Here is a 12920-nt window from a genome sequence, read left to right on the forward strand (position 1 = left end):
TGTCAGTGACCCCAAACTTTTGACCGGTAGTGTATATATATACGTAAATATACACACACACACACACACACACACACACACAAACACACAGTACTATAGCACTATTAAGATGCACTAAAGGTTTTTATGTGTGTGTGTGTGTGTGTCTTTCCTAGACTGGCGGAGATCGCCCACGCCCTGCTAAAACTAGCGCCCTACGACACCTTGACCATGGAGAGCCGAGGGCTGCGCCGCTACATCATGGAGATGCTGCCCATCACCGACTGGTCGTCCGAGGCTGTCCGCCCAGCCCTCATCCTCATACTGAAGAGGCTGGACCGCATGTTCAACAAGATCCACAAGATGCCTACGCTCAGGTGCGCTCGCCCACAGGCATTATGCACCAGGTCTGTTGAATACAATCCCTCTTCTCCGTCTCCCTGTGAGTGTATCGTGCTGTGCCGGTGCCGTGATGTGTCCAGTAGATAGACGGCTTCTTGGCACTGTCCTCTGTAGTGCTGCCTTCGTGGCTGCTGTACCGTAAGTGCTGCTGTGGCGTGTTTTCGTGCGGGTACTTGTGCGTGTGCACGAGAGGAGAACGCGTAAGTGGTTGTGTGTACTATCGGTGGATCCCCAGCAGTGGTCCCTCTAAGCCAGTTTACAGTCTTGAGTCATGAAAGACAATTTCAGACAAACACCACAATCACAGATTGATAATTGGGATCATTCTTTAAACAAGCACACTTTAACACACTTTTTCATTATTATGCATTCAGTGACACTGATGCTGTAAGTATCTTTAAAAGCTTGTTTTAAAAGTTTTACTAAAATGCATTGTTACAACCTACCGCAACAGTTAAAAAGAAAATGGAATATTGTTGATTGGTCACTGATTGCCATCCCATATAAAAATTATAATATCAGTAGAGAGAGCATTACCTGAAATTGTAAAGAAAGAAAACTTTAAATTAAATTCAAACGATGGAAATTGAATTTACATTTAAGCAAATTAACTAAGATTAATCATTTTAGTTAGATTCTAAAAAATTTAGGAACACTTAAGTAGGTCTGGTGAACACATGTCAGACTAAAACGGTATTTTGCAGTTTTTTTCCATTCCTTCAATACTACTTTATCGTAACTCTTAATAACATTTAGTGCTGTAATCCTGAATAAAAGTACAGTACAGAAGTGAGAGAGACATCAACTACATATGAACACAAAACTGTTCAGGGTATGAATCAATAATATATTGGTCCAGTACATACAGCATTAGTACAAATACTGCCCTAGTGCAGCAAAAACAAATAACAGCGGCACACCTGCGTGCTCTTCCGTGACATAAGACTGCTGGCTCAGAGGGAACACTGGTCACAGGTGTGTGTTTCACACCAGGATCTGTTGCTGCAGTGTTGAGCTGGCTATGCTTGTGAGCTTTGCAATATTTGTTGTCAGTATGGCCTTTACTAGGGTCATGAAGGTGATGATTATATGGCGGATTAATAGTGTGGTAAGTGTTTCACCTGTATCTATTTCTTCTCTGCTTTAAAGATTAGATATATGTTCCAGGTTAATTTCTTTCATTTACATGACACAAATTAGTTTTGTTTTTAACTCATAATTTTTTTGGGGCTGTGGTGTGGTGTTGTGTTGATTGGGTGGGTGTTCTCCAGGAGACAGGTGGAGTGGGAGGCGGCCAGCAACCTGATCGAGGGCATCTGCCTCACCCTGCAGCGACAGCCGATCATCTCTTTCCTCCCACACCTTCGCTCGCTGATCAACGTCTGCGTCAACCTGGTATGGAAACGAACAGACGTGCAAGAGAAATCATTACATTTAATGTTTGGACTTTTGGCATTTATGTGTGTGTTGTCAGGTGATGGGTGTAGTTGGTCCCTCCAGCGTGGCGGATGGGCTTCCTCTTCTCCACCTCAGCCCTTACCTATCCCCTCCTCTGCCCTTCAGCACAGCAGTGGTCCGACTGGTTGCCCTGCAGATCCAGGTCAGTTTAACTCATCCGGAGTCCATTCATCAGAAAGACCAAAGTGCAATGTCTGATTTTTGTTTCCTCCTTTTTCCTTCCCCATCCTAGGCCTTGAAGGAGGACTTTCCTCTGAGCCATGTAATCTCACCTTTCACCAATCAGGAGAGGCGAGAGGGGATGCTGCTCAACCTGCTCATTCCCTTTGTGCTCACTGTGGGCTCTGGGAGCAAAGGTATGTTTTGTTGTTGTTTGAGACCGCTCTTAGGTAGTAAATGTAAATGTGCTGTATTTATATAGCGCTTTTCCAGTCTTAACAACTGCTCAAAGCGCTTTTACATCTACAGGAAACATTCACCATTCCCACACATTCATACACTGTGGCTGGGGCTGCCGTACAAGGTGCCACCTGCTCATCAGATAAACACTCACACACATTCATACTCCGATGCGCAGCACCGGGGGCAACTCGGGGTTCAGTGTCTTGCCCAATGACCCTTCGACAATGACTGCAGGGGCGGGGATCGAACCTTCCGATTGGCAGGCAACCTCTCTACCACTGAGCCACAGCCGCCCGTAGTCTAGTATTGCCAGCACTTCCTCCACAGCACTGCATAGGAGAGTCTGGCAAGTTCACACAGCATTCCCGGATGGGAAAAACACATGCTCTTGTTTTTTGGCATTTCTTTAAACCAATCAAAATCGTCTTGGGAGCTGGACTGATCCCCGCTGCCACTGCAAAATACCCTCGCAAAAGAACTTTTTTTTCCAAGTCCTGCAAGAGAAAATTTTGACAGCTAGTCTAGCTAGCTGTCTGGATTTACCCTGCAGAGATCTGAGGAGCAGGTAACCGTAGTCCTCAGAAATCCCCCCAAGTTTAAAATTCTCACACAAAAAAAGCAGAATTTCTGTCAGCAGCAGGCTTAGGTCGTTTTTAAGATGCTACTTTAGGTTATTTAAAGGGTGCTATTTTTATATGATTCATATCAGCATAATGACGTAGTGTACACATATTATGAGTTTTATGCATTTGGGACCTAATTCTGCTACATTCATAACAGACTTATAAAATAAAACTGATAGCATGTGTACACTAAGTTATTATGCTGATATGAATCACATAAAAATAGCGTCTTAAACACAAGACAGGTATTAAACTAGAGACAAGAGAGCAGAGGAAACTAGACAATCAAAATAAAACAGGAAATAGAACATACAGCCACTCACAAGGGAACACAAGATAAAAACTACAACACAAGAACAGGGAGAACCCAGAGAATAGCAGAAAGCAACATAGGCAGGAACAAAACTGAAACCATAAAAGTCTCACTGATGGTGGTTTCCTGGTTATATAGAATGAAAACATAAACATACATGAATTGTACATAGCATGTCACAATGTTCAAAAATCAAACGTCTGTCTGTTTCCCGTTTTGCAGATAGCCCACACCTGGAGCAGCCGGAGGTCTTCCTGCTCCTCCAGACGGTCATCAATATCCTCCTGCCTCCTCGGATCATCTCCACCTCCCGCACCAAGAACTTCATGCTGGACGCTTCCCCGGCTCACTGCTCCACCCCGGGCGACACAGGGAAGGATCTGCGCAGAGAGGGATTAGCAGAGTCCACCAGCCAGGCTGCATATCTGGGTATGGATCAGAAGAAGTGACAACGTTAATGGCTTCTCTTGTTCCTACCACTTTCCCTTCTCATGCATTCATCTCTCTCTCTCTCTCGGCAGCACTAAAGGTGGTGTTGGTGTGCTTTGAGCGCTCATTGGGAAACCAGTGGTATCGACTGAGCCTGCAGGTGAAAGAGATGGCCCTGAGAAAGGTGGGCGGCTTGGCCTTCTGGGACTTTATTGACTTCATTGTCCGAACCCGTATCCCTATCTTTGTCCTGCTGCGACCCTTCATACAGTGCAAGGTAAAGGACCAGTGAATTTCCTTCTTCTTTAACCCTCTTGTTGTCTTCGGGTCAAATTTGACCCCTATCCAAAAAGTTTCTATATCAGAAATTTGGGTTTCTTTCAAACAAATTTTCCAAAAAACTAATGTGCATGGTTCCCAACAACGCCCCTCACACGTTAAATAAATAGTCAGTTCACTACTTTAATTGGATTTGTGTTTTTTTTGTCAATGTGATAGTATTTGGAGAAAAAAACAATAGATAAAAGAACTTTAAAAAAAAGTGTAAAAAAAGAGAGAAAAACAAAAATGTGAACAAATGTCAAATAAAGTGACAAAAATGTGAATAAAAAGTGACAATTGAAAAAAAAAAAAATTCAAAAGGCTCAGAAAAAGTTGACAGAATCTTTGGAGGAAAGCCACAAAGGGGTCAAAAAAGACAACCATAACCTTGACAATATGTTTTTCATTAGAAATTTTGACTCAATAAAACAAAAATTTCTAGGTCGGTGGGAAGACAACAAAAGAGTTAATTGTGGTTGGTGTACTGTGTTCCTGTTTGTCTTCCACTGATTTATGTATTTTCATTTTTGTCCAGTTGTTGACACAGCCGGCTGACTCTCAGGAGGAGATCACAGCACGTCACCACATCGCTGACCAGCTTGAGCGAAGATTCATCCCGCGACCTCTCTGCAAAAGCTCCCTGTTCGCCGAGTTTAATAACGAACTCAAGATCCTCAAGGAGGCTGTGCACAGCGGCTCAGGTCAGACACTCATTCTGAAAAAAACTTTCAAGATTTTGTTGTTCTTTCTCTACACTTTTCTCAACGTTTTTGTCAATTTGATTCAAATTTTTTGTCACTTAAAAAAAAATTTTTTTTAACCTTTTTTGCCACTTTTTTATGTTATTTTAATTATGTTTTAGTCAGTTTTTAAAAGTTTTTTTTGTCGCTTTTTCCAATGTTTTTTATGTTTTTTTGGGTCATTCTTTAGATTTTTTTCCACACTTTTCCAGTGTTTAAAAAAGGAATGTTTTTGTAAAAAAAATGTCTGTGTTTATTTTCCAAAATGTGTAACTTTTTTCAACGTTCTTTTGTCATAGTTCCGATATAGAAAGTCTTTGTATACAGGTCAAATTGACCCAAGGGCAACAGGAGGGTTAAGCTTGTGGAAGTCTGTCTTTTTTCATGTTCTGAATCTGAATTCATCCGATGATTCCTCATATTGTGAACTTACTGCGTGTTTCCGTTTAACTTGCCCCTAACCCAACAGCTTACCAGGGCAAGACGTCCATCAGCACGGTTGGCACCTCTACATCAGCCTATCGCCTCAGTTTGGCCACAATGTCGCGCTCCAACACGGGCACCGGTACAGTTTGGGAGCAGGACAGCCAACCATCACGCCAACCCTCCCAAGACACACTCAGCCGCACGGATGAGGACGACGAAGAGAGTCAGAAACATTCCCATTTTCTTTCCAGTATGACATTTAGAGATATTCAAACCAAACTTACCACCCTCCATCTTTCTCTTTCCAGATGACTCTATGAGTATTCCCAGCGTGGTGAGCGAGCACGAAGTCTTTTTGCCTAGTATGATCACACAGCGCCGTTTCTCCAGCCACGCCACCGGCTCAGCGGCCTTGCAGCCCGAGGCCCCCCGCGCAACAATGCTGCCCAGCCACAGGTAACATTCCCAACACACACATGCATGCATGAAAAAGAGACATCTTTCTGCTTGTGAAACTCTTAGGGGAGGCACATTAGAAAGCTAGCGTTGGACAAATAACAAAAAAAATGACGGCCCTCCCTGATTTTGCGCCTTCAACAATATGCAGGATCTTTTCTTCATTATTCAAGAGTTGAGCAGCCAGGAATAATAACATGGTTTTCTGTTGAAAGCATTCCTGTATTTACTGTTCAAACTCGCTCAATCTGCTGTGGCCAATCTCAACCGTAGACATTGCTTTCATTTAAGAGCAGTGCTGCCTTTAAAGCTATAGTGCGACAATGAACGCCCGTTACATTACATTACATTTAAGCCATTGACAAATGAGTTGTAACAAAGCTAATTAATCAGCTCCACAAAACCTTGTATTTCTCCAAAGGTACAATACCACTTTTTGCTTCCCGATACTGATACCTGAACATAACAACTGCATACTACTATCCCTGTTTGGATGGGATATGATTTCTATATTTCTTGTCAGTCAGGCTCAGGTTGAACTCTTTGGGAAACCTGAACAAACACAAACAATGAACACCACAGAACTTTCTTTATCATCCAGTTTGACAGTCAGTTATAACAGAAAAAGAACATAAATAAACTAATTTAACCTAGATTTTCTGTAGGGGTATATTACGTTGTATCGGACCTGTGCATAAACTCCAGTTCTTTTCCGATACCGATACCAGCGTTTCAGGCAATATCGGAACATCTCCAGTTCACAGAATGGCGTGGTCCGGCGACTCGAGTGATGCGTTTCACTTTACAGCTGGGAAAAGACCACAGCAGCCTAGAGCTTTGGAGAGTAAGAGGACTGCTGCAACAACCCAAGGCTGAAAACCCAAAGAAGCACCCTCCAAATGTTTCAGTCAGGGATTTTACTGCTAACAGAAGGAATAAAATCCCCAAAAAGAAAGAGGCCGACAGCTAAGCAAAACACGGATAACCATTTCCTAGAGCGCGGGAAATAAAGAGGAGCTGAGGTCAGACACTGATGTCTCCTTACCGCTCCTAAAGAGGTTAGTAATGGGTTTTGTAATGTATTAGGAGTAGGTGCGCGATCACCGAAACTACGCTCTATAGCTTTAAGAAATACTTAAGTACGATTCAAATCTTGGCTTGTTTATGTAATATGTAGAATTGATATTTTTAAAAGGATCAACCAGTCATGTGCCACAACCACCAAGCCATTTTTTTGTGTATATTTCTGTTGATTTATAATTTTGTGTTCACCAGTCTCAGAGCAGCATTGTGAAGTAGCTAAGACTCGGTATTTTGGTAAGATTTCTAAAATAAATCAGTCAAAGCCCTGACCTCCCGTCCCGTTGTCTGGGCTCAGGGAGTTGGGTGGTGATGGATCTCGACTACACTCCCTAAACTCCCGTTCTCCCCCTTCACCCCCCTTTTCACAGTGAACCCAATGTGCTAGATGGTTCCCAGGGCCTTCTGCAGGAGGGTAACCTCTCTAGGTACAGTGGCCCTCTCTCTGTGTGTGTCCCGTTGGTGCGTTCTTGCATCTGTTTGCCAGTGGGAGGGGCATCGCCTTGAGACGGCCCCCTCTATTGGCCGCCTCACCGTTGATCACTCATCCACATCCAATCAAGTCGCCCCCTCCCCACCCCACACACTTAACTGTCTCTATCTCTTTCTGTGTGGGTCCAGTGTGCCTTGTCTCTGTTCCCTACTTCCTTTTGAGCTCCACACTGACCCTCATCTTCTTAGCTCATCTGCTATGCTATCCTAACAATCTAAAGAGGCCCCCCCCCTCTCATCTCCGGGGCCAGTTTCTTCTCTGTTAACTTTGGGTCTTTACAGTTAATGTGCCATCACTAAAGTCAGCCTCTCTCCCATTGTTGCCATGGTGTTTCATACTGTTTACATGTCTCTCAGGCTTCTTGCTGATCAAATTGGGCGTCCTACTCTGGATACCAATCTGTAGGGGCAAGGGGGAACTGGGGTGGCAACCATGTTAAAAGGACACTTTTGTTGTTTTCTTTATCAAGCTTTTTCCAATTCTGCTTTTCAGAACTTCAAATCTGATCTAGCTCTCTTGGTTCGATAACAAAATAAGTGCATGGAGTCACACTTCAAAAGTTAATCAATAGTCATTTCGTCAGAGTTGCTACTCCAACCCCTACTATCCCTTGTTGTGTTTTTCAGTGTATATTCAGCACTTTGTTTCGGCACTGTGATTGGGTTGCTTGTAACATACTTTGTGTGTCATGTAGTAAGTGAATGGGTAGAAAAGCACCAACATCTTATTTGGGTCAAACGTGGTCAGTAAGCGAGCACACCCTGGAATGTTGTAGGGCTTTTGCTCCCTTCATTCTGATGGGTTTCTGTGTCTTTGTGTGTGTTTGTGTGCATGTGTGTGTGAATGCAAATCTGTGTACGTGTGCATCTGATTGACTGCACCAGGGTGGCCAGTGTGCAGAGTGAACCGGGCCAGCAGAACCTTCTGATCCAGCCTCCCTTAGGAAGAAAGAGAGGTCTCAGACAGGTGTGGACAACAACTTTGTCTTTCATGTTTTTATCTAACACACACACAGACACACACATACACACACACACGCAAACGGATAATATGCATCTATGTGCCTGATTTGGTGAAACTGAATATGGTACATTTTGCATGTGTACAACATTTTCTATATCAAATGTAAAAAATACATTTTGCTTGTAATAAATATAAATTCTAAAAGTTTGCATGCAAATGCACAAATGTAAACTCAGTTGAAGCTGATATTCTACTGTATACTGGATTGGAGTAATTGTGACTTTCCTGCAGTTGAGGCGCCCCCTTCTGTCCATTCCCAAGAATGAACCACGCGGAAGATCAGGAGCGAGGCTTTCTACAACCCGGAGGAGCATCCAGCCAAAGAACAAACCACTGGGTAACAGCACACTAGCCTTTGTGTGTGTGTGTGTGTGTGTGTGTGTGTGTACATTTTACGTCTGTGTGCTGATTTGAACTGACCCATCTTCCCCATTCACAACCTCTGTCTTTGTTCCAATGCTGTTTGTTGTACCACCTGTCACCAAACTGACTCTTCTCACTCTGTTCTGTCTCATGCCTTATGTTTCGAAATAAAGAAACTGTATTGGACTGTGAAGGTGAGACACAACCCTTTACCCTTCCTCTCCACCCTGCAACGGCCCGCCCCTTTTATCTGCAACCACACCCAATAGGGCGCTCTGCATGTCTGTCTTGCTTCCCCTACCAGTACCTGCCTCCCTAACCGTCCCGTTCCATCCCTGCCTCCACTCTTTTTTGGTGGTGCTAATGTGTTATCGTGTTGCTAACTGTCTCTGTTTTGACCATGTGCGCATGCATGTGTACCCACAGCGCATGGAGACCAAAAGAGGTCAGTCACCTTTACAGAGAATCAAGGCCAGCAGGGGGCCAGCAAGCCCCCAACTCCTAGTACTACGGACCCTTCAGCTGAGGGCAGGAAGGCCAGTCCTGCCCCTTCAAAGTCCCCAACACTGGAAGTGCCCTCTGTCTCCTCGGCAACGGTGACGGCCGACCTGCACAGCGTGCACAACACACAGGTAGGACCAGCGGAGAGAGGACTGGAGCAGGGATGGGTAGGTGACTGTTGAAACAATTCAGTTTGGCGAATGCTCATCACCTGACAAACATGCCTCCATGCATTTTCTAAACTTCTTGTCCTAATATGGAGACCCAAAGTGGTCATTATTAAATAATTATAATCATCATCAGAATGAGCCACAATATGGTGAACAACCATGACAAGATGAAAAGATGATTTTAATATATATGATATACTCCCCAGGTCCCTCCACCTAAAAGCGGCAAGGAGAAGAGTGAGCAGTGGGGCCTCCGCAGCAGTCTCTCCCCTCCTCCCTCCATCTCCCGCCCCTCCACCCCAACACCCCCACCCCGAACCTGCTCCCCCCTGCCCCTATCCCGGACCTCCTCCCCTCTGCCCTTGTCCCGCACCTCCTCGCCTCTCCTCCCACCACTCCCGGTGCTTTGCACGGCGCCGGCCCCAGGCCCCCCGCTGCCTCCACCTCTGCCGCCAGCCCCTCTCCTGCCGCTGCCGCCGCCACCGCCGGGGCCGCCCAGGATCAGAACAAGCCCTGGGGACGAGGACACCACTGCGCTCCTGCTGCGCAGCGACACGCTGCTGCAGCTCAGCGAGGACGAAGGCACAGAGAACCCCCTCCTCACCCCGCTGCTGTGCCCTCCCTCACCTCGTTGGTCACCCCGCCAGTTGCCCCTGCCCCTCTCCCCTGTGGACCTCGACCTGGATGAGTCCCACGTTTGAGATTGGGGGCTGTATTTTTGTATCTGTAGCCCAAGCCAAATGCCACACAAATACCTGCAGGATACGGATAACAGGGAGGCTGTGCTGCATACATTTCGAAAAATGTTAGCTTTTATTGACTGACAATCTAAAAGTACATAGTTATAAAGAAAAGGAATGTACAGAGAAGTGTGGCTACATGATTTCTATTCCATCTCTAGCCCCGAATCCTAAAGCCATTTTCCCTTAATGCCCTGAAACTGAACTGCGCTCTTGTCAGCTTAGTTGTTTAGTTTTGACAAAAGTGTCCAAAACCCCACCCATTTCCCCTTCCTCCCTCTCTCTGTGGATCTCTTATTCTATCTTTGAATATCAACATGAAAATCCGTATACTCTGTTCTTATGGCTATATACTGTACCCTGAGGGTTGAATGTATATTTTAGCAGCAATCTACCTTAGTACTGGTCTCCTTCATCTCAGAAACATGAAGTCATGCTGGATTTTTAAATCGAGATGTGCTTGTCTATTCTATCCCGAGATAAATGTTTTATTTTTTAATAATCAATTATAAAAGACCAGACATGTTTAAATGATAGATAACTAAGTAACGCTTCTTCTTCTAATGTAAATTTGAATGTCTATATTGCTGAGAGCTATATAAATTAAAGAAGGAGATGTTATAACTTGTGCAAAAGGCTATAATGGAGGGAATGAAGTGAGCCATTCTAAAGCTATGGGTAAAAGAAGGGCCTTAAATGAAGCAGGTGATAAACAGTAAATATACAAAACAGTATATGTATTTTTAACATTTTACGTGATCATATGGAAGAAATTAGATGTTTTTGTCACTGTCCTGGAAATTGTCTCACCTTAGGTTGTTTCTGCAGCAGACACCTTTCATCATAAACATATTGTTAAACATATAGCCCGTTAACTCTGTTTCTACAAGTGTATATTGTGCTGCTCAGTGTGTGTCTCGGTAGAATATTTTATTTGCGACCAAAGACGCTATCCTTATCTAGTTGGTATATTTATCAGCTTATAAAAAAATCAATCCTGAAGTAGAAAAAAATAACATAACATAACATTTGTTTTCCAAAGTGACTCAGTCACGTGTCCTGATGTTGCAGGAATTAATGTTTAGTTTGTGTGTCTGTGATGTTGTGGCATTCTCAAAACCATCGGCAGCGAGACTCCTTGTGTTGCGACCGCAATGAAGTCATGCAGTAGATAGCTGTTACCTCGTTGATCAGTCCATGCCTTAACGGAAAAAAAAAAGTCTGTCTATTTTGAGGAGAACACGTAGTTGCATAACTGTGGGCAAGTTGTGACAAAAGATCTGGATCTCCAATAATCTCACTATGATCTACTACTTTCCTGCTTTCCCCTTTTCATCAATTATAATGATGTTCAATCACATAATGCAGGATCAGTATGTGCCATAAATTACACCAATGCACTGTGAGTATTTTCTTATTGGCTGCTTATCTATACTATATGTCAGTGCTGTATTAAACACTAGTATTGTACTCATTTGGGTACAGACAGATTGTGTGCTGTTACACACAGAGGAATACATTATATTATATTATGTAAATTATACAGGGGGAATAGAGAGGAAACAATGCAACTCCTATGGGGGTTGTCTTAATTGAGTTAATTCAGCAAATTTTTAAATTGTATTATTAATAAAAGTAGCCCACACATTCCTGAAACGTCTAATTTAAGGGCGATTTTAACCAAATGTTTAAATTGACGACATATGAAATGCAGTAAGTAAATGTTTCTTGTCCTGTCCTCTGTATCCATGTCAAGCTAAGAAATTATCTAATTTTTTTACAATGCAAAACATATCTAGGCCTATCTAAAATCCATAAAACGCACATTAAACCACACATTTCAAGGTCTAAAAGTCTTTAATAAGTCAGTACGAATAAGTCTTTAGTCAGGGCAATTGAACTGTTTCATTTAAATGTAATGTGTTTGTCAAAGTATGTCATCTTTGTGCAAAGTAAGAATAAAACTACAGTATATCAGAATATTTCTGGATTTGAATATCTAAATAAATTGATATTGTTTACAAGGTTTTATGCTTTCTGTCCATTTCTACAAAGTCAGGCAGAGTCAAAATAAACATTACAAATACATGTCATGAAGTTACACTTACTGGTTTTCCACATGTTGACTGTAATGTAAAGCAGATCTCAGGTTTGATGGAAGGATAGCTCTGCAAGATAAGCACTGAGGCCTTTTCCAGATGGACTATGAATCTGGTCCCTCTGAATCTGTGCTGAGTTATACTGTGATTGACGCTTACTTACTTGTGATGGATTCTGAATTGGAGATGCAGAAATGTAGTGTGGGCTTTCTATGGGTTCCAGGACATTGGATGGCAAATAGGATAGCTGAGGCAAGTTTAGATTGGAATAGTATAGACGAGCAGGTGCCTTTTCAGTGTCGAAGGCATAGAGATGGAAATTGTGGCAACTGTAGAGAAGTCTGTGCAACAATATGTCTGTGATATGAAAAGCCGCCTAGGCCCAAATTTAATACTTTACTGCACATACATATACACTTCATTTGAACATACGGAAAATATTCACAGCGCTTCACTTTTACATTTTATTATGTTAGCGCCTTATTCCAAAATGGATTCATTTTTCTACATCCATTACCCCATAATGATGTAACGCCAGTGTAGGTTTGCGTTAACTAATAACTAGTCGTGATTACATACTAGTACTTTCGAGGCGTCGATAGAGTAAGAGCAGCTTTGACGGTAACTTGGTCCATTTCTTTAATCACGCTTCTTTTCAGTGTAGAACAGCTCAAGACTAATCACATACATGCCTCAGTATCTACTCATATCCCTCCGCCAACCTGTTAAAAGAATTACAGGCTGGGTAGGCCTACAACATGTTAAATAGCTCCCTGGTTAAATTAAGGAACACAATACACTGTGAAGTTATAACTGATAGAAATAGTACAAACCCGATTCCAAAAAAGTTGGGACACTGTACAAATTGTGAATAAAAACAGAATGCAATGATGTGGAAGTTT

General features: G+C 43.0%; 1 protein-coding gene and 1 long non-coding RNA gene across 25 annotated transcripts in view; both read left to right on the forward strand.

Moving 5' to 3' along the window:
• Positions 1–9977, forward strand: part of LOC117939369 (protein unc-80 homolog) — a 52307-nt gene extending 42330 nt beyond the window's left edge. For 12 of the 24 annotated variants that reach the window (XM_034864651.1, XM_034864652.1, XM_034864655.1 and 9 more), the window contains 15 exons: positions 156–386; positions 1653–1776; positions 1856–1981; positions 2072–2195; positions 3400–3606; positions 3699–3883; positions 4463–4628; positions 5137–5316; positions 5402–5549; positions 7001–7057; positions 8007–8088; positions 8377–8482; positions 8682–8702; positions 8935–9176; positions 9386–9977. In XM_034864651.1, the coding sequence (XP_034720542.1) occupies positions 156–386; positions 1653–1776; positions 1856–1981; positions 2072–2195; positions 3400–3606; positions 3699–3883; positions 4463–4628; positions 5137–5316; positions 5402–5549; positions 7001–7057; positions 8007–8088; positions 8377–8482; positions 8682–8702; positions 8935–9176; positions 9386–9880 (2494 nt within the window). In that variant the 3' untranslated portion in view covers positions 9881–9977. The remainder of the gene's footprint in view (positions 1–155; positions 387–1652; positions 1777–1855; positions 1982–2071; positions 2196–3399; positions 3607–3698; positions 3884–4462; positions 4629–5136; positions 5317–5401; positions 5550–7000; positions 7058–8006; positions 8089–8376; positions 8483–8681; positions 8703–8934; positions 9177–9385) is intronic. The other 12 variants (XM_034864654.1, XM_034864677.1, XM_034864657.1 and 9 more) reach the window with 9 other exon arrangements.
• Positions 9978–10060: 83 nt separating this feature from the next.
• Positions 10061–11947, forward strand: LOC117939371. Its single transcript, XR_004655572.1, has 2 exons — positions 10061–11411; positions 11479–11947. It is a non-coding gene; the product is annotated as an uncharacterized LOC117939371 (long non-coding RNA).
• Positions 11948–12920: the final 973 nt, after the last annotated feature.

Source organism: Etheostoma cragini, chromosome 24 (genome assembly GCF_013103735.1).
Source record: "Etheostoma cragini isolate CJK2018 chromosome 24, CSU_Ecrag_1.0, whole genome shotgun sequence".
NCBI lineage: Eukaryota > Metazoa > Chordata > Actinopteri > Perciformes > Percidae > Etheostoma > Etheostoma cragini.